The sequence below is a fragment of the Nilaparvata lugens genome, chromosome 3 (assembly GCF_014356525.2).
Source record: "Nilaparvata lugens isolate BPH chromosome 3, ASM1435652v1, whole genome shotgun sequence".
Lineage (NCBI taxonomy): Eukaryota > Metazoa > Arthropoda > Insecta > Hemiptera > Delphacidae > Nilaparvata > Nilaparvata lugens.
The window spans coordinates 16,988,757-17,014,304 of record NC_052506.1 but is presented as its reverse complement, the minus strand read 5'-3'; the positions used below and the strand labels follow the sequence as shown (position 1 = coordinate 17,014,304).

The following is a 25,548-nucleotide window of genomic DNA, read 5'->3' as shown; positions in this document are numbered from 1 at the left end:
CTACAACAATAAAGAGATTGAGATTAAAATATTGGCTTGGAAGTTCATGAAAATGATTAAATAGTCTATTTAGGGCCGTTTGCACAGTCAAAGCTTAAACGAAATTGAATCAGCTGGTGGCTTGAACTTAGAATTAAACACATTATAACAAACGACTTGATACGGATTTAATCCAGTTTAAAATGAAATTTATTTTAAACTGTGACTGTGCAAACGGCACTTAGAGAGAGAAGTCATTAACAATATTCACAATGCACTTTCAAAAAGTTAATCTTTCTAGGTGGCACTCTTACAATCGAGAGAAATGATACAACCATGACGGATCATGGAAGCAGTCTCCTGCAGACGGGACAGTAGTTGCAGCCAGTAATGGCGGCCACCCTACACACCAAGACCAAACCCTCAAAATGCCAAAATAAATAAGTAACAAATGAATAAAATAAATTAATACGGTCTCCTGTATTTTATAGAATAAAACCAAACTCAGATTGAACTGAGATTCTCTGAATAAAAAAATTATAGGTTGAATAAATAAAGGTTTGATATTCAGGTTCTTTTCATGTGTTTCAAATTTCGGGAATTTTCAAGTGGCTTTTGAATTTTATAGAATGTGGAAATACTATTTTCCACAGTATAGATTCATCCTATGATTGGCATGCTATTAACCAAGAAACCCATCACTATTATAAAGGTTTCAAGATAATAAAACTTTTTTAAGGAATAATATGCATCAGCGTACAATCCTACTTTCGCTCATGTATAGGTTTTATTTCGTGTGTATTTTTGATATGGATATACGATTAGTGTATTAAGAATTTCATGTGTTAAGGCTGTGCAAAGGCTGAAAATAAACTTTCTACTGGTGATATTTTTTAAAGTTTTTCGATTTGTATGTCATCAAGCTATCAAAATGAAAATGTTTTCTCAGGAAAACATTTTTTTTCGATCATTACTTTTTGAGATATGAGCGCCTAAAGTTAAATTTTTTGGGACAGAACATTTCAAATTGGATAAGAGATAATCCAAGAAATTTTGAGGATGAATTCTCCATGGTATTGTTGATTTAATAAAACAAATTTTTTCTGAAAATATCAATTTTTGAGAAAGTTATTCAATTTACTAAAAGTAACCAAAAATAACTTATAGTTGAGTTATTTTTGGTAATAACTTATAGCTGAGTTATTTTTGGTAAATTGAATAACTTTCTCAATAATTGATATTTTTTTTTAAATCTTGTTTTATTCAATCAATAATACCATGAAGAATTAATCCTCTAAATCTCATCGATTCTTCTCTTACGGAATTTGAAATGTTCTTCCCCAAAAATTTAAACTTTAGGCGCTCATATCTCAAAAAGTAATAATCGAAAAAAAATGTTTTCCTGAGAAAACTTTTTCATTTTGATAGCTTGATGATATACAAATCGAAAAACTTTGAAAAATATCACCAGTAAAAAGTTTATATTTAGCCTTTGCACAGCCTTAAATATACAGTACTAGATTCTATGATTCTATGTGAATAAAGTAATTGATTGATTAAACTAAAATAATATAATAACAACATTCAAACATAACTTTGTAACTAAGACAATCTCCTGGTTTGAAAATTGTCTCCTGGACCATAAGAGAATTATATGGGTCAGTAGATGAATTATCTTTATAAGCTTGATTTCATTGCCAAGAAAGATAGTGCGTTTCGAGTTTAAAATACAAGCTTTCTTGAAGATTAAAGTGTGGTAATGTGATAATAAATGCCTGCAGAGTGATAGATAGATAGATTTTATTTTACAATAGTTACTAGGCTTGTCGCCTATGGTAACATGGTTACAAAATTACAGTTTTACAAATCATCTTAAATGATAACACAGCTACATAACATAAATTATTCTATTACGTTCTCATAATAATAAGAGATATGATAATACATAGATAATAATTCTATATAACTCTAAAATAATTAACAAAAAATGTTAGATGCATAATAATACATACAATAAACGAAAATAAAATGCCATTGGATATTATGATTTACAGGTATTAGTAGGTGTCAATCAAACGCTCCAATACTCCAGCAAAACAAGCAAAATAATAATGTTACTGTACAACGATTATTGCAAATTTCCAATAAAAAAGTATTCACAACATCTACAAAAAGATTGTGGCTAAAAACATATCTATCTATTCTCATTCAATAGAGTAACAAGCCTGGACCTGAACGTACCCAAGGTTGCCGCAAAAATAACATCATTGGGCAGATCGTTCCAAAGTCTTGAGGCCGTGACCGTAAATGAGTTATTATACATAACTGTGCGGTGACGAGGTATTTGAAGGAAGTATTCATGCTGTCTCGTGTTCCTGCTGTGAATATGAGCCAGGAGTGTGGATCTTTCCTTCAAATACTGAGGACATCTCCCCTTGACAATCAGCTGATAAACAAGACTCAACATGAAGTATTGTCTCCTCTCCTTCAACTTCATCCAATTTAACCTCCTGTAATATGGAGTGATGTGGTCATCTCTTCTCGCATCAAAAATAAACCGAATTGCGTAGTTGAGCGATCGTTGTAATTTCAAATTCAGCTCCTCAGTAATATCGTTATAAACGATGCTGCAGTAATCAATGATGGGAATTACCAAGCTCTGCACTAGTGAAACACGAAGGTGAGTTGGAAGGAAATTTTTCAACCGTTTCAATTGGTGCATAGTGGCAAACACTCGCTTTGTCAGTTCACCAATCTGATTCGACCAATTCATGTTTTTATCAAGCTGTATGCCCAAGACTTTCACACAACTTTCAAAGTGCAGAGCATTATTGGCCAGCATTACTCGAGGAAGTGTGTTAAAATCTATTTGGTTATACAACCGACCATAAGCGATAATGATGCTTTTGCATTTATTTGCATTGAGTCTCAAGCAGTGCGCATTAGCCCAAACAATCAAATTCTGAATGTTAACATTCATCGCGGCAATAGAGTCAGCAGCACTGTCGGAAGGAAAGTGATTGTAACACACAAGGTCACCAGCATAAATATGGTATGATATGTCATGAAAAATTTGAGGGAGATTATTCATATAAATAGAGAAGAGGAGGGGACCAAGTATTGTTCCCTGAGGAACGCCTGCTACAACAGGTAACCACTCTGAAGATTTGCCATCAGCTCCTCTCACACGATATTACCTACTCACTTGATACCTATTGCTTAGGTAGGATTCAAACCAGGAGAGACATGAAGAAGAAAAATTACATTGATTTGCAAGTTTATGTAGCAGAATTGAATGACAAACGTTATCAAAAGCTTTAGTGAAATCAAATGTGACAAGGAGAGAGAACATACGGTTGTCCATGGCATTACGAATGTCATCTGTTATTTTCAAAAGAGCTGTAGATGTACTATGCGATGAGCGATAGCCAGACTGATTTTGATCAAAGAAATTGAATGAATTCAGGTATGATGTCGTCTGCTCATGTACCACCCTCTCAAGCGCCTTAGAAATAGTGCAAACTATGCTGATAGGACGGAAGTTTTCAGGGGAGCAAGGACTACTTACTTTAGGGACGGGACATATTAAAGAGTGCTTCCAAAGTGAAGGAAAAACTCCCATTTGTAGGGAAAAGTTGAATATGTGTGTAATTGCCGGAAGGATAATGGGTAATATAATTTTATAGAACGTTATTGGAATGCCATCAACACCTTTATTATTTTTTCTAATTGAAAGGATAATTGAGATTTTCTCAGGAAGGATGTAAGCAAAGAAGAATTTTTCACATGGAAGTGTGTGATTGGTTTGGTTTATCATGGCATAGTTCAATAAATAGTGAGAAAATGAAGAGGGCGGCGACGGAGTGGAGAAGAACCTATTTAGTTGGTCCAAGGACACATTTAAAGCTGTAGTTCTTGACTTCGGAGGGACAATCTCAACCTTCCGAATGTTCTTCCAGAGATCTGAAGTAGATTGCTTACCATCAAATAGCCGATTTTTATTGGATTTTAGCTCTCCTACAAACTGACCTCAACTGGTTTCTCAAAGTCTTATACCTTACAAAGTCTACACTGCAGCCGGTCCTCGAATGGTTGCGCCTAGCTTTGTCTCTCTCACGCCTCAGTAGAGATATCTCCCTATTAAACCAAGGGCATGGTCTACGCTGGACCTTGAAGTCACGTTCCGGTGCATGTTGATCGAAAATTGACAAAACCATGGAGTTGAAAGCATTCACCTTATCATCGATATCATCCAAATGCACAATATCGTGCCAAGGCTTTTCCACAGCATCAGCAAAGCAACGGTCCAGATCAATATCCCTCAGATTCCTGCCTTTACTATTTGAAGTATATTTGATGCTATGTTCAAGACTATAGATGATATAGATCAAATCATGAGCTGACATACTGAATGACATTTGACCATAATTGTCATATTCATCGACTCGAATAGGGACCTCACCTGCCTACTTTCAAATGTATCCTTCATCTGGTCTGCATTGAAATCCCCTAGAGCGATTACATGCTGATACCTATGCATAACATTAACCAGGTCGCTTTCAAGGATGAACAATCTACCTGCTTTGGGAGGTCGATATACAACCACAACCAACAAGTTCTCTGAGCCAACCGTCACTTCAACCATCAGAAATTCAGGTGAACATGAGTATAATTGGGGCGACGATGCAACTACTTTGGCCGGAAACTGCGATCGAATGTACACAGCAACACCTCCGCCACCCTTACCGGTTCGGTCGTTCCTGAATAGGGTATACCCAGGGACCTCAAAATAGCTAGACAGAAGACTTGGCTTCAAAAACGTTTCACTTATGGCAATAACATCAATATTAACACGTGAGAGCATCAATTTGAACTCATCAAAGTGCGCCGGTAGAGATTGGGCGTTGATATGACACATCTTTAGTGCGTTTGAATGATCACAAAAAACTGACTTCAGCTCGTTTATGAAATCAGACATATTAATAATTAAGAAATGAGAAAATTTATATATCAGTACAAAAAACCGTATGCAATGACACTATGAATAGTTTTCTAATTGAGCAATTTGAGAAAATAATATTTTATTTGATAATTGAGTTATTTTAGAGATATAGAGGTTACGTGACTATGAAGAGTCACTGATAAGTGATTAAAGTATTTTAAATGAAAAAATAAATAAAATAAAATAAAAATGAAATTGAGACAAGAAAGTTTATATTTATATGTATGTATTTTACTACATATTCAGACTTGAACAAAGTGGAGCTCCCACTAAATATCTAATTGTACAAAGATATACAATCTGAGCTATTTCCGCAAATAAATTTGTGAGAAGCAGAATGCATTAGTTTTATGAGTACTAGACATTACTGTTGTTGTGATAATATGATAAAAAAAAAAGGTATGACAATTCTCAACGTTCAAAAAAAAATTAAAGATTTGAAAAATAAAAATACATTACACATGTGAGATCACTTCTTGAAACCTTCAAGCACTCTTCATTCTCTTGAATCGTTGTAATACATCATGAATTCGAGACTCATATCAAACAAAATCAACGTTGAAGAGATAAGAAAAATTAAATAACGTAAAGAAAAATGGAATAAACAAATATAAACATGTTGGAATTCTTCTTGAAACATTCAAGCACCCTTAATTCATTCAAATTATGTTAGTAAAGAATTGATTCAAGATTCATATCTTCAAGATATCAGTATGATAATTAAACAGGAAGAATCTCCGATTGATCTCATATTGAAATAAGGATTCTGGCCATATAAATGATGATCGAAAATGAAATTATAGCAGATTGAGGTTTAGTAATTGAAATTCCCCCCCCCCTCCAGAAAACTGCAATAGAAAGTAAAGCATGTTTTCTTTGAGAAAAAATATAAAATATTATTGGACTGATATACGCTATTAAAGTATTCATAATTTATTGAGAAGGATTCAAAAAAGGTATTAATGCAATTCTGTTAGAGGTGATAACTTATAATAAAATTCAAGGGAATACATATTATCACTTGAAGAGAATTTAAGAAAACAGTTGCAACTCACCAAATTTCCTATTCAGTCTCTCACTTCCTCAGTTTCTATGAGTTTTCTAGTTGTATTCTATCATTTGGGTCATTGAAAGTGTATGTAAAAATTTTACCATTTTCTCTCCAAATCAGTTTGCCATCACGGGACCACACGTTCTTGTAGCCGACTTTGTCAGTCACTCGCCTTAAGAAGATGTGTCTTGGCTTGGTGAGGTCCTCGTGAATTGAAATTCCGGTGCTCTTGAGCTTGTACCTGGATGAAATTACACTGCTGCGGCGCTGATAGCTGATGAATTTAATGAGCACCTGCCGAGGTCGGGGTGGTGCACCAGACTGCTCGTTCGCCCTCGCTTTGCGCCCGACGCGGTGGCACCGGTCGATGTCATCCGGCCTTATCTCCAAGCCCAGCTTGGAGTTGAGGAGGTCCGCCATGGCCACCAGACTCGTCGATATGTCATCGTCCTCGGTCTCCGGCACGCCAGACACTCTCACGTTGTTTCGCCGCTGATACTGAGCGAGGCCATCCAAACGGTTGTCACTGGATATTTGAAGCTGCTCAACCTTTTTTTTCAGAACTTCATTCTCCTTGGAGAGTATGTCGATCCTCTCAACAGCAGTCTGAAGCTTGCCCTTTAACGCAGCGGTGACGGTCGCACATAGGCTGTCACGCAGACGGTCCTCTATTCTCGCCGCAAACCGATCGCAGAAGTCATCACAGAGTAGCAGCGCTTCCAATGCCTCGGTGATTTGGCTCTGGGTCGTCATGGCAACGGGGACGCCGTCTGCAGCCGACGAGCAAGACGAAGAGGAGTGAGGCCGGCTAGTATCCCTTCTCTGTTGTTGTTTGTTCTGTTGCGCACGCTGCTGCTGCTTTTGGGCAGGTGACGATGCAGCCTTATCACCAACAACGGCCTTGGATCCGAAACGAGTGTTCGGTTTAGACATTAATCTAAAACTTTAAAAATGGATTATACACGCTTCTAAAAGAGATTTCCACTATCAAATCACACGATCGGCTGTAATACTATTCAATGCACACCTTGTCAAAATTTGAAGAAAAACTGTTTACAATAAACCACTCAAAACACCGATTGAAACGGGAGCTCAACTTCTGTACGTTAGCATGCTAACATTTCTTATCTCTGAAGGGGAGGAAACATACCAAAGGACCCCAACGAGGTCCACGTGTCACCCAACAGATTTCAGTTTTGCACATGGAACAGCGCAGCCAATCACAGCCCCACTTTTTCATCAGAATCACCTCACATGTCGGACACTTCATCGCTTCTCCCCGTTCCACCATTTCCTGCAAAAGCCAATAACAAAAATATTTTAATATGGGAAGCAGAAGTGAAAAATTGCAAAGATATTTTAGATAAACTAGTTTATATTTATGAGGGGGGAAATAGAATGACCAAATAAACGGTATATGAATATAATTTATTGTAGTAGAAAAGAAGTTCCACTAATTCAAAGGTGAATATGAATTATTTATTTTATAGATATTATGAAGAAATGTATTTTAATTTTATTCTAATTTGAAAGTACTTTTACATTTCTAAGATATACACTTGTGTTTTTCATCTACAACTTTTTTCATTAATCGATTTAAATACAGTCCTTGTTTTTTCGTTTGACTAGAAAAGGGATTTGATTTTGTGGCGAATCATCTGCTATTTTCCACATGAGTTATTGGTCAGATCTCAAGAAGTTGATGAACTTCAGAAGATAACGCCAGAGAATTTTTCTCTTTCATTTGAACGTGTACCCATCCTGGATCACCACTTACTGTGCTCTGTGATGTATCTACAGGGAAACCTCGACCGTGTATTACACAACCTTTTAGACGCGACAGCCTCCACAACCTGAGTCATCCCGGTCACAACCATGATACTATTCCCAAAAATCTGGTGTGGCGCACTCACACAACTTTCCTTGTCGTTATGAGAATTGATCACCTGACGCTAGTGTTCACGCGCATCTCAAGTCTACTTATAAACAAGGATCTGAGCCAGCTGGTGACATACGAGGTCTGCTATCTCTTCATAGTGAATCATTTAATAGAATCAACAGTTGCCAACAGTTTGCAATTGGATAATCACACTTTCTCGAATTTCGAGCTTATTTTCAATTTTAGGTGAAAATGTTACTGAACATTAATTGTAGAGATTCTCATGCTGAATCTTTTCCACCCGATTTTTTTTGTTTAAATTGTATCTAAAGACTGATAATTGGGAATCTAAAATCAAACTTTGCATAGATGGGGCGAAGCTCCTGAAATTTTTACAGATATGGGACTTGGGGCAGTTGATATAGCTTATTAATGACTATTTTAGGTATAAATTTGGTCAAAATCGTTGGAGCCGTTTTCGAGAAAATCGCGAAAAACCCTGTTTTTGACAACATTTTCGCCATTTTAGCCGCCATCTTGAATTGCATTTGATTGAAATTGTTCGTGACGGATACTTATAGTGTAAGGATCAAATTTCAAGTCATTCCGCACATACACTCTCATACACACACAAACATACAGAGCAATACCCAAAAACCACTTTTTTAGACTCAGGGGACCTTGAAACGTATAGAAATTTAGAAATTAGGGTACCTTAATTTTTTTCGGAAAGCAATACTTTCCTTACCTATGGTAATAGGGCAAGGAAAGTAAAAAAGGGAACTTAAGTTGGCCAAATCGTCTGCCCGTGGGGGGGGGGGAGATGTGGCGAATAATCTGCTATTTTCCACACGTGTGGAACATGTGTTTAGCAACTTTTATTCAACTTGTATTAGTTTGTTTATTAGTTGTTATCAATATTTCAGTTCAAAATTTGTCATCATTTCATCAAAGTCAACTTATTCATCTAGTCCAATGTATTTTGTATTATAGGAAATATGCAGCGAAATTTCTATAATTTGAACAGAGTTGTAGTGGAGGTGGAGCTCACCTCCAACATAGCGTTCGTTCTCCTGGCATCTGCATTGGTATCCGAGTCCTGCTTTGCACGTTCTTGATACTGTTTACAATTTTTTCCAGTATGGATGGCCTGCAAATAAAATCAATAGAAACTATACAATTACAAATGCATGAGAGAAAAAATAAAATTACTAATGCGAATTATTTTGACAAAACACCTTCACATTCAATATGGGTTGACATTTTCGAATTAACCAATTCTAGATTTTACAAAAATTCGACATGCATTGTGCACTAGGGGACATTTTCGAATTAACCAATTCTAGATTTTACAAAAATTCGACATGCATTGTGCACTAGGAATACATTGTCCACACTATAGTTAGATCTACTTTCAACTACAGTAACTATATTACCCACAGTATGGCCATTGACTGTCACGCTTCTGATTGGTTAGCTCGGTCACATGGTACAAATCCACCATTAAGATTCCAAACAAACTTTCAAGTCCTATCTTATAGCATTAGAAATTTGGAACTTATCACTTCTTTTACCGATTGTAAACATATTTTGAACTCACGATGAATTTGATATAACATTTTCGAAGGGAAATTGATTATACTTTAATATAGGCAACAAAGAAAATTTTAAAAACACTAATAAAGCTTGAAACATTAATTTCCTTCCTTCGGACTCATCGTAGACCACTTCTAGAGCTTTCGCAGACAACTTATTGGGAACCAGTGATCTAGATAAATATGCAGAAAGATAAATTTCATTTTATTGTATTTCCTCATCCAATTTATTGGATCGAAGTTCAAATAATCTAATTTCAAAATACTTTTTCGGCTCAATTAAATATAACATTTTATGAAATTTTAACCGTGTTAAGTAGTACGTCTTGACTTCTATTATTGATTCTCTTCAGTACTGAGTACCCTATCCATAACATGTTCAATAATTGGTCTTTGTTTAATAATTGGTTATTGATATAATATGGATTTAGAGTTGCATTACCACGAGCTTAAGATTTGAAATATTACTAAATATGAATAATAATGGTAATGTGTTTTCTTTTCCAATTGCTTACATGTTTATTAAAATCATTACGTAGAACTATGGCTAGAACAATTTGCTTTTCCACAGTTTATATCCAATGTGTTTAAAATATTTTCGTCAGACTTATTGGCTGTCAACTAATAAAACAAAATATTTGAATGTTATGGAATCTATTGTGATAAGAATTCCTTCATATTTCCACAAATAGATATGAGAGCTTCATTATTCTTTGTCAATGGAACAAAATTTATTACAATATCAGGTTAGGTTACCTACCTTTCATATTTACTCGCTATTATCTACGAATTACTATTTCAAGATCAAAAACTATATTGAGAATATAGAAAAAACATTAAAGAAATTATATCGAAGTTAATATTCACAAAAATATGCTTTAATAAGTGAAGGCTATGATTTTACTTATAATCGCCTATAAGCTCCATTGTAAAATTCAAATATTTGGAATCTTCATGGCGGCGGCAACATAAACATTCTATCAAAATTTTTGGAGAGAAATAGTGCAGGCTCAGCCTAGTTTTTTCTCCAATGTCATAACTATATTATGATTATAGTGTTTTGTACAATGATTGAATAAAAAAAATATTGTTAATACAGGATGACTTATCTTTATTCTTTTTCGATCAATTTGTGCAGCAAGTATTCTATGATCTTCAACTAATTTTAGGATTGTAGTGAGGTCCATGTTATAATGGCAGTGGAGAAAGATAAGAGAAGAGCGTTGCAGATTCTCTACCTTGCCATTGCCTTCTATAGAATATAGATGATACCAGAATATTTGGTGAAATATCAACTGTTAATTCTTTTTAACAATGATCAATAATTATATTTTATTAGTCAATAAGTATATTTGGTTATAAAAGTAAAATCACTTCACTTCTATGGGCAACTTTATTAAAATCAATAAAAACAATATAAAACATGTAGTACCCTTTTTATTTAAAACCTTTTAAAACATTTCAACGACTAGTTTCGGCCTACTTTGGCCATTTTCAAGTTGAAATGAAAAATATTTTTGCAGTTGTAGTTTAAAGTAGTCTAAAGTACAGCATATAGATAAGGTAAACCCGCAAATAAATTCTGTATTTCGTAATAGCCACGGTCCTAGGCGTAAACCTCCACGTTCAATATTCTTCAATTTAATGATACATTTTCATAAAATTGAGATTGAATATTTTAATTAATTATACTTCTACATTGTTGAAAAACGATCTGGTAACGTTGCAGAGCTGCTGGAAAAGGATATCGCTATCTGCTTTGTCGAACGATAGACAATGACAGCAATACCAAGGTTATAATATATTTTGATACAATTCTGAAGACAGGGACCAAGTCGGGTCCACTTCCACATAAAGTCAATCCAGATCTCTACTCTAAGGAGAGAAATATGAAGTAAGTAGGCTAATTAAAAAATTTTGAATGAACAGAATCACTTACACATAAAGATAGTTTCAAAGGAATTCATAAAATTGATTAAAACATGAGAATTAATCTTCAAGGTTACATTGTTTCATGAAGAAATAAAAACATTCATAAACTCATCACAATAAAGCTTCTAATGAGAATTGAAAAGTAATAATATAGTAGAGATATTATTAGGGAATGTCTTCCAACCATTACAAGGTCAAAATTTCATTGTCAGATTTATATGTATATACTATCCGATGACTATAAAATGAATAACTGAATTGGAATTTTTCAAGAGCTCACCGCTTTTATTTCTCGCTGTAGCAGTGCACTATCGCAGGCGTAATTGGCATCTCTGTAAGGACATTTGACTTCAGCCTCTTCACTGTACTGAACTGTGTCAACTAGACAAGGCCTGCAATAGAAAACCAATATTTATAGGACATAGGACAATGATAACTATAATACACAGGAAAAATATCACGAGATTTATCTTGAAAATACAACATTGAAAAAGACAATCGTGAAAAAGAAACATTTACAAATTCAATCAAATTTTGTCCCATTGATTTTCTTCTATGAAGTATGTAAGCAGCAGACTATTAGGCCGGCTAGCCGTCTGCTGATAAAGGCAGAACAGAAATAGGAGCAAATTTCATCTAGTAAATAATGGAGGAATCAGAGAAGAGAATTACGGAAATAGGAACACATTTTTTGTCTTTTTTAAATAGTTCTTAATTACATTTATGTCTCTGTTGAATCATATTCTGGATAGTTTTAAATTTGCTCAGTTGACGAAACACTGGAAGCAGCTGTTCTCCTGTTGTCAATATTTGCAGTAAAAGGAAGAAATCTTCGTTCATAATAATTATCATCGTAATATAAATAATTTATCCAAAATAAAAAAGACAAAATATTGTGTATTTTTTTATTTTATTAATACTATACTATAGCATCTCTCAAAACGTTGTTGAATAAAAAATCATTGATTATTTTCTCAAGCAATATGAATAAAGCTTTATCTCTTTTCTGTATAGGGCTACTTTTTATAGAAATAGAAAAAAAATCTCAGTACCCTTTATGAATTATTTAATCACCCTATTCAAGTCAGAAAATAGCATCAATGTCCGAAACATGATGTGATTAAATAATTCATAAAGGGTACTGAGATTTTTATTTTTTTTCTATTTCTATAAAAAGTAGCCCTATACAGAAAAGAGATGACGTTTTATTCATATTGCTTTATTCAAGTCAGAAAATGGCATCAATGTCCGAAACATGTTGTGATTAAATAATTCATAAAGGGTACTGAGATTTTTATTTTTCTTTCTATTTGAATAAAGCTTACTTGTATTCCATCAACACAGTCATTCATTAGAAAATTGTGATTTTACCTTATTTCGAATTGTAATCAATCTAAATTTGATAAAGATATAGCCTGATCCTTTCCTTTGTTAACCATTTTAATGAAAAGTATTAGTACGATTCAGCTTTTATCAGTTATCGAATGATTGTTGAGTATGCTTGTCTGCACTGACCTGCAGAACGTGTGCAGACAGTCTCTGAGCACGACGCCATCCCCCGGCTGACAGAGCAGCAGGCAGACGGGGCAGTCGAATGGCTCGCCACTGGCAACTATGTCCGCATTCTCCAGATCAACCAGCTCTTGATAGTTTTTCAGGCGCTCTTCTGCGGTGTCCTGAATATACATTCAGATTTTCATTAACTCATGAATATTTCATAAAATCAAATTAATATTCATATTTTCATTAAATCAAGATAGTTATTTTTGGGCGGATCTTTCAACATATTTTTAAAATTCAAAAAAATTTGAATTCGAAATTTGTTTATTTGCAGAAACCCTTGAGGACATCAAGGGCATTACACAAGTCAAGAATACAAAATCAACAAAAAATATTAAACATACAAGCAACAGAGTCTCACTATTAACTAATAAGAAATCCAAATAACAATCAATAACAGTCTCAATACATTAAACACTTCACAGGTGGTAACTACAGTAAATTTATGATGAATTGTCATGGAAAATATTCATAGAACACACACTTTCATAATACTCTTCCAATTCTATCCTTTTTCTATCAACGGTTGATGCTGATTTGTCACAGTTTGACAAATTTGAACTCAAATAATTATTATAGAGAGGTCCACGTTCTAATGGCAGTAAAATATAGGAGAATAGCGTTGCCACTGCCTTCTATAGAATATATCTGATAAAATATTAACTGCTTATTCTTGTCAAAAATGATCAATTATATTTTGTTTGTCAAGAAAATATATTCTTTAATGATTTAATAATACATTTTCATAAATGAGATTGAATACTTTGTTAATTAATTATATTTCTACATAATTGAAAAACGATCTGGCAACGTTGCTTTGGTAGAAAACGATGGCGGTATCAGCTCTGTTGAATGATAAACAAGGATTGCAGCATCAATGTTAATCAAATACTGTCATTATAACTTGGATCTCACTATAGTACTTGATTGCTGTTTGGCCTTGGAAGATGGCATCCTCTAACTGAATCAAGTTTCATACCTTATAATTTGATGGGATTTCTATTTACACGCATGATTTCTGGTTGAAAAAAGGATACCGTAGTAATTCTTCAACAGCATAACACTGCAGGGTGAAATTTACAATGGTGAAAATCGAAGAATTGAGAGCTGATCTGACTCAGATGAAGCATAACATAACAGAGGATGCCAATTTCTGTTCTTATGAATTACTTCTAGTTTTCCTTCAACTCAATTGAAAACTTATCTTGAGTGTAATGAAAATCAGCAAACGCCTATTGCAATCAAGATAAGGTCAGATCCTTGAATATTGACATTTCAAATAGCAAAATGTTCACCTGCTTAACTTTTTCTTCGAGTTGAATGTTGATGAGCTCCTGTTGATTGGCTTGATAGTCGGTGGGGACTTGGTAGTCAGCGGGTCGGGAGGATGTGCAGGCGGCACACCCCGGTCGCAACGGCGAATTCATCAACGTGCAAACTTCACATTTCCAACCTGCAAATCAATTTAAAATTGTAATTTGATTGTCTACAAAATCACAGACTTATAATGACTATCAACTGTATTAAAAACTATCTTCTCTATACCATCTCTGTACCAACTATCATCTTTATTAATAACATCAATGATTTCGATTAAGCCCATGGTTCAAAGTGAATTTTATTATAGAATGTTAGAATGTGAATCTAATCACAAAGACACAATGACCCACCTATTTTCAATGTTCCGCTTGTTTCGAGATCGATGTTTCGTTGTGGAGGGGTGGGAGGACGGGAGCCATGGTCAGACAGCTCCTCTTCTGAATAATCCGATATCAGTTCCACTGGCTGCGGGCTGCCTGGCGTGCTGCAAACAACCAATTCATATAAACCAATTTGAAACATGGTAACCAATTAAAATGTCATTTTACTAACAAATAATCATTACTAATACACAGCTATTTTCAAAGAATAATCTGATTTCAATCGACTGAATTAAAAAAAAAAACACGAATGAGTTGGAAAATTGCATGAAATGGGAACGCCAGGTAACTTTTATCGTCCCATAAGTCATTCTTCAATCATTTCATTTTCAATGATTCACTTCAGCTAATTATCAGCATGAACACTTTCAAGACTCGTGTCGTTGCTATGTGATAGTAAAGCCAAGCGGACGCCGGACATACGAACAAAATTCGATGTGTATGAAGTCGCCACTTTGGTCACATGCGCCACTGTCTAGACAGTGGTCGTGTGTAGTCGAGACAAGAGACGACCGTTACACGAAATCTGTATGATACCGTTTGAGGATCGAAGTGTATATAAAGACACATTACTTTATTTGCGCCACTATTGGAATATGGTCATACGATCTTTTATCGTACGTCCAAAATCTATATGTGTAAAGCCCCGCACACACATATAGATTTTTGTTCGTACGATATTTTGCCGTCCTTATGAATTCTATCAGATTAAACGGAACTTGATAAACATAATCTTTATTCTTTATTCATTTATACAATAAGTACATTATCAAAATGATAGGGAGAGAAAAAAAATAAGGTAACTTTGTGCTATTCCTCTACCAAATTCAGATAACACATAGATCGAAATAGGTTAAGTCTTGTATTTCTTCAATAAAATTCTTCAAATCTGATTGGAATCAGCTGTTTAATCTAGTAGAATTTATAAGGATTGCAAAATACCGTACGAAAGAAAATCGATGTGTGTGTGCGGGGCTTTACTATCCTTACAATATTGTCGGCCGACATTAATCGACACGACACACAGTGTGTGTAAAGGTGCGTACAGACTTTCGCTCTGCTCCGCAACCGAACGTCACTCCAGCAGAGCGATTGATGATCGACCGGCGAGCAAGAGTGGTTCGACCGGGGAACGCGAGAAGATCTAACATCTTCCGTAACGTTCATGATGGGTGCGTAGGCGGAGCGACTGTGGTTCGATGGTGGTACGAGGGCGGTACGAGGGAGGAGCGTGCTCGGTGCGGGTTGGAAGCGCGAATATGTGTACGCAGCTTAAGTGGTAAAGCTATAGTTGTGAAAGCTGTTGCATTTGAGACCATGTTATTTCGACCTCCATGACACCGGACTAGAATCGGGACGATAAATGTTGGCCGAAAATCGTATGAGAACTGCCGATCGGAGAACATTTTGGATGTCGTGACTATGAATTTTGGCCGATAATCGTTAAGTGTGAAAACGGCCATTAGCAGAGCACTGACCTGCCTGAGGCATCGGAGTCTGCGCAGAAGCTGTACTTGTCTTCTTCATCGTTGTAATACCAGCCGCCGCGTTTGATCTGCTCGGGTGGAGGAGGGGGCTGCGGTGGAGCCATCTCAGGCATCAATACTGGTGCAGCTGCAGCCGCCGCTGCTCCCTCAAATTCAACACCATTCGTCACTTGGCTCGCTTCTGCAATTACATGAAAAATAATATCGGTTCTTTGTTTGTCAGAGAACAAGTACTGGATAGCAGGAGACAGGAGACATTCTTCTTTGCAAAAATAATTTTGTAATCCACTACACAATCAACAAAACATCCATAATATATTATAAAGTACATACGAGTCATGAAATGAAAATTATTTCAATCAATTCGTTTCAAGATCATTCGGCATTAAAGTTATTTACGAGCACTACCAGTAGAAAAATAACTGAATACAACAAAATAACCAAAGATAATATTCAATTAGAATTAAAAAATCTACTCTTACCATACTTTGGATTGTTTATAGTTATTTAAGTGCAGTTTTCCTTTGTTCACCAGTAATTTTATCATTATATTTATTTATTCGTAGATACAACCTCACAAATCATATAAATATGATTAGGAAGGAGCAACAGGCTTTGCCTGTTGACACATATCACACAATTGCAGTATAGAAAAGAAATTCAGCATGCATTGTTTTAATAGTACTTGGAAGTTATCTGCCTTACTACCATATCTTTCGTTATTGCCACTATCAACAATTCCAAATCGCTTGCTTCAGATCATCAGAGAGTTGAAAAAGATGACGCAAGTAATTTCAAATCGCTAGCTTCAAATCATCAGTGTATTAAAAAATATGACGCTGGTAATTGAGCTAAGTGTCTAAACAAAGTAAAAATCAAAACTGGTTATCAAACAAGACATTTAGACATGTTTTTAATGTTCTAATGTTTGATTTCTATCTGTCAGCATTGTTTGAAATGCTATAATTGTAGCCTGATGGTTAATAAAACGAATCTTGAATCTTGAATGGGAAGAATTGGTGTATTTTATAAGGAATGTTTAAGTGTATATAGGAAGTAAAGTACGCGTCCCGTGCTTTGCCTCCGGAAAAGCTTTGCCCCCGTGACTTTGATACGGCATATTGGCAAGGTGTGATTCGCGGGGAAATATTCGTACTTTTACAAAAACATAAGCTCCAGAGCACCAAAGCACCTAGATCCCTAGAGCTCCCTACACAAAGAGATTCTTCATGAATGAGAGAGTTGCAACGTATCACCAACAATGGAAAGAGCATGTTGAACGAATGTCAGCCGATAGGCTGTGTTGTGCCAGAGACGTAACAGAGACAAAAAGCTCCTTGTGTTATCTTTTCGAATGCAACACGTTGCTTTTGAGAAGATACAAAAGAGCATTTGTTGCATATGAAAAGATACATTTTTAAAAATGTTCTATGTTTTTGAACGAGTAGTATTTTAGTTTAGTGGCCCTCTGCCGATAGGCAAAGCTACAGGACCCGGACTGTACAATTGGGTGATACTGCGAAGCCAAACAAAAGGATCTCTCTGCCGATAAAATTCATTAGAATGAATAAATAAATAATAAATAAGGAATGTTATCAGTTTTAAATGGAAATGAAAATCACACTCTTAGTTATTGTTGACATCTGTGTCATTTATATTTTACACTATAGTAAATGACGTAGCAGCTGATCTTTCTTGACAAAATCAATCAATCATCTATTTATCAATACAATTATTACAATGATCTATAATAATGGATATCATAATCTGAAAGAGGAAAACTAAGCTTAGCTGATAGAAAATGACTGACCAGGAGCAACGAGGTAGAGAAAGATGGGACAATGAGGCATGCTGACCCCCAAGTCGGCCAGACAGAGTGTGTCGTCACTGGCCAGCTGCTTGCCGAGAATCCAGCGTTGGAACGCGCACGGAATCTCCAGTTCCCGCTCCACTTTCATCTTGAGGTCGGCCACACTCATGCTGGGAGACACGGTCAGTGCCATTGGGCCTTGATGCGACACCTTATCTTCAACGTACATGTCCACTCTGAAAAATAAACATAACCATAATTTATGTAATTTATTGAAACATGGAGACATCAGGTTTTCCCTTTTATGTCTGAATCAGCAGTACATCTTTTCAGACCACACATCAACGTGAATGCACATACTATATCATAAATAATATAACTAAATTTCATTTCTAACAAAAGTAAGATAAATAAAATAAGACTATACACAGATGTGTTGTGGAATTTCTCCATACTCAAGTGAAATGAAAATAATAAATTAAAATAAAATTGTACAAAATATAGATTTATATGATCGTAATTTTAAATCAAAAACTATATTTGGCCTCTTAGAACGATTTCTAGGACACTTATTCAATCTAATGACCCATTAAATCTATACGTTTATTGGTCCATTAGATGTAATAAGAGTCCTAGAGACCGGGCCTTGAACTGATAGACAAACTTGTTTTCTTATGTATTTAGGTATGTTTTACACTATGGTAGAATGTTGTTAAATAAGTAATCTATTGTTGGTTAGTGAACTCAATTTCATTTGATGCGAGTTCAAATTTTTCACTGTTCAAGTTGGAAAAACGTGATTCTGTCTATTTTTAGACACGAAATAATGTTAGAATACAAATATTCAAAGTTTATTCTCATGATAAAAGTGTTTTGTGATATCTGAATTATTAAAAGCATTCATATTATTCATTTTATAGATGTAAGTCTGCAATTGCTGCAGCATAGGGAAACAATTGTAATTGGGAACCAGAATAATCATCAAAGCGATCAGCCGATAGAATACGTGACTGGCCTCCGCGACACTGTTCTGATTATAGTAACTGTATAAAGAGTAAGTTTACTATCAACTACCAAATTATCCGAGCACGTTTACTATCAACTAGCCTTACACGTTTTAAATGACTTTGTGTGACTTGGATACATTGTTCTGACTTTAGCCAGTGTATATGGAGCGAGTTCACTATCAACTAGCCTTACACGATGTTGTCGACGACTTTGTGCCGAGTGACGGAGCAGTTGATCTTGAGCTGAGCGAGCTCCCTGGCAAGCTGTGCGGCGAGGTGCAGGTCCCCCCTGGCAATGGCCGCCTCCAGACGTCGCAGCCGTCTGTTCACCGCCACTGTGTTCACCAGGTAGGACGGCTTCCTGCTGCCCCCACCCCCGCCACCACCACCTCCGCCATCCGATTCCGGTACCAGATCAGCTATAAAATACAATAATATAAAATAGAAGTTTTAGTGCTTTCAACAAAATATGAATAGCAAAAATTCTAGAATAGATTACACATAAAAACAACTCATAATTATTCACATCTTTACATTCATATTGAACTGTAAAAACAATATTATAGAATAGAAGTTTTATTGCTTTCAAAAAATACCTCATAGCAAACTTTCCAGTATAAATTAAATATAAAACAATTCATTTTTTGAATAGTTACATAGTTATTGTTTCATTTCCAGTATAGATTACAACTAAACCAGTTCATTATTCACATAGTTACATAGTTATTGTGTCATGCAATATTTTGAAGTCCTTTCCTGTTTATTCATTCAAGCAAAAATAGTGAACCATCAAAGTTTAATCAATGAAAATGTAAAAAAGTAAATTAAATCTCTGAGAACACTCACCACATTTCCATTGCTGTGACATTGCTTATTAGTGAAAACAATATAAAAACTTGTAGTACCCTTTAAAGTTGAAATATTTTAACTTGGAAATGACCTATAGTCGAAGCTAGTCGTTAAAATATTTTAAAGTTTTTAATAAAGGGTACTACAAGTTTTATATTGTTTTTATTAATTTGAACAAAAGTGGCCCATATAAGTGAAGTGATTTATTGCTTATTAGTTATGTATTGCATTGGACGTTAATGCTTATTAGAAATGTATGCAATGTATGGTGGACACTCAAACAGCATGTGATGTGCCGATTGCAGCATTAAAATTGATTTGTATAACACAATTATCAAGATTGAATTACTGTTTTTATGGCTCCATGTTCCATCGATACATACGAGTAGACAGATGAGCTGTTTGTAGCTCACTGGTATGTACAGTCAAAGCTAGTAAGAACATCAACCAGTTCAACCGATATTAGTAGTTGAAAGAAACTGTAATTGTTTATAATTTGGGAAATTTCTGAATATTGTACAGATAAAGCACAATTAATACTGAGTACAACGGCGTTAATCCTACATACCTGTATTTCTATTTATACGTGTCAGCACTAACTTTGGTGATGAATACCCAACAGTAATTCAAGTGATTATGATAATGGTTAAATTCATGTATTAATGTGAGTGAAGCTCCAATTTTTTCAGCTCGACTCGTGATTAATGTGCTTTGACTGGTACTTTGACGACTAAACGATTAATTTCATTTCCTTTCACTGAATGTTATTTTATGGTAATCGTGGAAATTGATCTAAGCTGAATTATTATCATTATTTTAAGCTAGAAAGTATGATTTACCTTTAAAATCTGCTATTCCTTTAGCGCAGGTGAGCTTCTCAGTCAACCTGTCGACTTCTGTTGCTTGGTTATTGCTCGCAGCTGCTGCCACAGAATCAGCTGCACCTGCAGTCGCTGGAAGGTTGGCATACACATGAGCTGGCAAGAAACCCTTGCCCGTTTTAGTAGCTTTGATGCCAGCAAAGTCCTGTGCCAGAATCAACTCGAATGTCTTCTTACCAATCGTCGTTTTATTGTTCGATATGGACGAAGTGAGCACGCCATCTTTAATTGTATATTCCTCCTCAGTTATTGGAACCACATACGAATCTTGATTAGTTTTCGGATTCTGAGTTTCCACAACAGGTTTACTGATATTTTCTGAATTGCTAGATGATTGAACGTCACTTTTGCGAACAACTGAACTGGTTTGAGCCGACGACGAGACTTTATTTGGTTTCTGTTCTGGTTGCTTCTTCATCCTGATCTCTTCAATTATTGTTTCAGTTTTCATCAAATAAATTTCTGCTCTCTCATTCTTTTTCTCTTCGACTTCTTGCTCGTCACATTTTCCAACATCGGCTGCAGAAGTCTTACGTTTATCATTTTTCTGAGCTGGTGTTGTCTTTTTAATAGCACCCAAATTTTTAACAGCTGTATCATTAACTACTTGGCCATAACTTATCGCTTTATCGGGAGATTCTGTAATATGCTTGCTATTATTAGGGGGCTGAGATTTTTCCGTATTGTCTCCAATCGGTGAAGTTTGTTTACTTCGTTTTGGGAGAGAATGTTTCAAGTCTTTGAGCATTTCTCTGAGTTTGAGTCGTTCTTCAGCATTACTACTAGATTCAAGTAGCGGCTTCACACCACTTACTCTAATACTATTCAATACATCTGAAGTTTTGTCCTCATTTATTTTATTGGAATGATCCTCTTTCGTATCCGATTTGTTGAAAAAAGCCAAACGGGCTTTCCTCACTTCTTCAATATCAGCGTTATCCCCTAAATCTACTACTGTTTTATCATTAGTACCTTCGATATTAGTAATGTGCACATCGTTTTTAATATCTATAGGATTAGTATTGTTCACATCTTTTGCAATGTCTATCTTTTTAGTATCATTCAATTTTTTCCTCAAACGAATTTCATCATCAATATTTTTCAACAGGCTATCATCGTTTGCATTTGATTGCTCTTTAACTCTGTCATCTTTATTTACATCATTTGTCCTACCCAAGCGATTGAACGGCAATATGACCTGTTTCGTTTTTATATTTGAAGGCTTCCAGGTATCACAAACTTCACATGTGAACCTCCAAGAAGGGTTTTCCAGAGTGCACTGAGAACACGACCAGTAGGTACTGCTATTACTTTTGTTGAGTGGTTTAGGATCAGTGGTAATGGACGGCCCTGGGAAGGGGTGAGGCGTGGTGGGGGTGGCTGGACTAGCGAGGCTGCTTTGTATGGGTGACCCTGGAGTCGTGGCAACTGAGCTGGTTGTTTCCGACACTTCGGTTATAGTGGGAATGCTTGGACTTGGAGAATGGTGTCTTTTCAAGCGGTTTGCTTCGAACAGTGCCTGAGTTTTTGCATTTCTCTCTGCGTTTTCCTCCTCTTCTGCGTCAAATTCTTTGATTTCTTCGATCGTTACTCGTTCAGCCTCTGCCACATCAGCATCATCAGATTCAACTGCGTTAATTCTATTCCATCGCCGCCTCTTCTCTCCCGGCGACTCCAGATAAGTCTCTCTCGCTTCAAAAATAACTGCTTCTTGTTTAATCTCTGTGTTGTGAGGTGAAATGGGCCTCTCAAGTTGAGGAGGTTTGTCCTCTTCCCTGCTTTCAACACTCGATGCACCACTCCCAAACGAAAACCTCTTTTCCCGGCCATCTCTCGAGAACAGACTCGCCGTTTCTCTTGAAAAGAACGTTGTATTCACTGTTACTTTTGTCACATTGGTAATTGCATTAAACAGTGACACGAATTCTCTAGCAGAGTTTCGCTTTGGACTATTGGCGTTTTGATGGAGTTGTTGATCATTGTCATATGCTTGGCTGGCTACACTGTCTTGCAACTCTGGAAACGAGTAGAACTTCGCATCTTCGGCATCAAGTTTGGCTTTTTCTTTAGCATGTTCCTTCTGAACAATTTCAGCAGCTTCTCTGTCCAATTCGCTGATGTTCACAAGCATTGAAATTTGTGACTTTCTCTTTTCGTCTACTTTATCCGATTTAGAAGAGAACAAGTTGAATTTATTGCTACTGTCATTGACAATCAAACTTGATCTTGAGATCGCCACATCCGGCATCCAATCATCGACTTTCGTCTTCTCTTTTTTCTTATCAAACAGCATCTTGCTACTTGGTGATGAGTGATTGTCTTTGATGATGTTGCGCTTGTACCATGGCCTTGGCGAAACGGGTGATGAAGGGGTCATCTTTGCTGCTTCAACATGGAGGTTTGAGGTTGACGATGATGCTGTTGAGGCGCCATCTTCACTTCTGTTAGGCTTCAGGATTCCTTTTTCAAGCCTGAGTGTATCGTTACTGAGAGAGTATGCCATCTTTTGGCCGAGACTAGGAGAAGACGGAGGAGTACAGCACACACTACTCCTCTTTTCAGCCACTGCTTGCAGTTTTGCAATATTCTTCAACAGCCGTTCTTTCTCCTCCAGACTGAGACTGCCTTGTTTCTTTTCTCTGCCGGTGGAGTTATTTCTGTAACGAACAACATTGTCTTTATTTTCAACAACAGCACTAGAGGAATCTGCAGGAGAAGGATTTACATTGAGTGATGGCTTTTCAACTGAGTTTGTTTGTTTTGGAGGTTGAGTGGGAGGTTGTGGAGCAGGCCGTTTCTTTCTTCCTAGACTGTGATTGCCACTTTTACTCACTTTTTCATTGCAAGTTGCATTATTTGCAACTGGTGGAGGTGGCGCCTTCCTCTTGCCTCTCACGTGACAGTAGGCTCCAGCCTTTCTGTCTCTGGCCGATTCACTAACAGTTCTCCTATGAAATGACTCGTCCAAGTTATTCTTTTCAAACTTATCCTGCCCGCTTGTATTGTTCTGCTTTGTAAGATGATTCAGTGTGTTCGGGAGACTGTAGTCGGTCTGTGCTGTGAGTTGAGGAGGCGGGGGTGCCTTCCTTTTCTTTCTTAAAGTTGAGCCCTGGCTTCCTGTTGCAAGATTATTATTGCTCAAATTGTTATCAGTGTTTTCAATCTTATAAAATCGTCCTGCAACACTGTCAAGGCTTCTACATATAGTTCCACTACCAAACAGATTATATTTCTTTTTCAAACTGATATTTTTGTCGAGTTGCCTGACTCTTTCGGTTTGTTTGACTCGCTGTCGGTATGTTTCAGTGTCTGCATCTTCGGTGATTCTGGTCTGTGACTGCAACACGGGTCCAAATGGTCTGTAGTTATATGGATGGATGAAGGCAAAGCTACTAGCAGTGGCTGTACTGAATAACGTATCAATACTACCACAACTTGAGCTATTACTTCTGACTAATCGAGGTGATGGGGGGAACACTTCTATAGCATTTGCACAATCACCATTATTTTCTGCTTCATCATCATCATCATCCTCATCTTCATCATCAGTATCTCCTTCTGATTTGACTCTACGAAACCAGCGCAAAAACGAGAATAAACCACTAGCAGTCTTTTCTTTCCTCGAAGAAGAGCTCAGAACATCCTGAGATGAGTCACTGTGTGAGCGACCTTGTCTAAAGAAGATCTGGCGACGTGAAGCAAAATGCACACTGTCAGAAACAGAAATGCTTTCTACTTGCGAAGTTGCCTGCACATTTTGACTAATCACACCACTCATTCTATTCACATTGTCACCACTCGGGTTGTTGGCATCTCGTGTTCGACTTCTCTTCCGTACATCAACTATCCTACTCCCATCATTGTTGTGCTTCACTTTCAACAATGCTATCTCATTTCGGTAATCGGCGAATAGTGCTTCATTGGCATCGCCAGTAATGTCCGCATACTTCAGCTTCAATTCAACTCTGTTTCTTGGCGGTGCTCTTGGTAGCATTTCATTCCTTTCACTACCAGCATGCAGTATGAACGCATTGCTAACAGCTGGAAGATCGTGTGAATTACCAAAGTCATAATTCTCTACTTCTGTAGATGGAACGGTTGTTATATTCGGCTGCAACAAAAACAAATCAAAATAACAAAATGATGAATTGTATATTGTTAGAATACTTGATTGTTAAGCGGATAAACGGAAAGGCTGCAAATATGCATTCAATCAAAAAGGCATTGAAATCGATGTGACTAATAGCGGAAGTATTTGCCCATTACCACTGGAAAACGCCTCATGAACCAAAACAGCATGTGAATGGAACTTTGCCAGATACAGTATAAGAACTAGACAAATTGGCAAGTGATACGTATGATTCCATAAATTAAATTTGCCAAGTTACACACACTTTTCTTCAGAAAGTTATTTAAACTGAAGTTTCAGATTGGAATACATTTTCTACTCCATTACTTTTTCACATCAAGTACAACTTCGCTAATATTGAGGGAAAAATAAATATCAATAAGAAATTAACTTAGTTATAGGATTAATTTAAATAATTGTCTGTCAGATTAAAATAAATAACATTATTACTGTCCCTAGTTAGATGAGAATCAGTAGTAGTATATTTTGAATGAGAATAGCCATGAAATTCCTTCATACAAATTTGAAAAATCTACAAGTACCAAAACATCAATTTGGAAAATGAATTCAATCGTTTTAAATCAAATGATAGGTTTTTATGAAAGTGAATGAAGTGTAGAACTTTGAACAATCTACCACAGCATACACTCAAACATGAAATAAAATTAATGATTACATAATATTATA

The 25,548-nt window shown here is 36.1% G+C and overlaps 2 protein-coding genes across 2 annotated transcripts in view; both read right to left on the bottom strand.

Moving 5' to 3' along the window:
- LOC111049882 overlaps positions 1–25,548 on the bottom strand; it is a 42,674-nt gene that overhangs the window by 1,345 nt on the left and 15,781 nt on the right. Inside the window, exons 4-13 of the mRNA XM_039422718.1 lie at positions 20,691–24,843; positions 19,196–19,421; positions 17,996–18,231; positions 16,177–16,366; positions 14,669–14,805; positions 14,294–14,451; positions 12,954–13,114; positions 11,719–11,830; positions 8,963–9,061; positions 7,183–7,326 (exon numbers count right to left, since the gene is read on the bottom strand). Of these exons, the coding sequence (XP_039278652.1) occupies positions 7,183–7,326; positions 8,963–9,061; positions 11,719–11,830; positions 12,954–13,114; positions 14,294–14,451; positions 14,669–14,805; positions 16,177–16,366; positions 17,996–18,231; positions 19,196–19,421; positions 20,691–24,843 (5,616 nt within the window). The remainder of the gene's footprint in view (positions 1–7,182; positions 7,327–8,962; positions 9,062–11,718; positions 11,831–12,953; positions 13,115–14,293; positions 14,452–14,668; positions 14,806–16,176; positions 16,367–17,995; positions 18,232–19,195; positions 19,422–20,690; positions 24,844–25,548) is intronic.
- Positions 1,954–7,176, bottom strand: LOC120350341. Its single transcript, XM_039423114.1, has 2 exons — positions 6,757–7,176; positions 1,954–2,720 (listed from the first exon to the last, which is right to left on the bottom strand). Exons 1-2 carry the CDS (start codon positions 6,963–6,965, stop codon positions 2,174–2,176), a joined length of 756 nt encoding a protein of 251 aa, XP_039279048.1. The 5' UTR covers positions 6,966–7,176; the 3' UTR covers positions 1,954–2,173.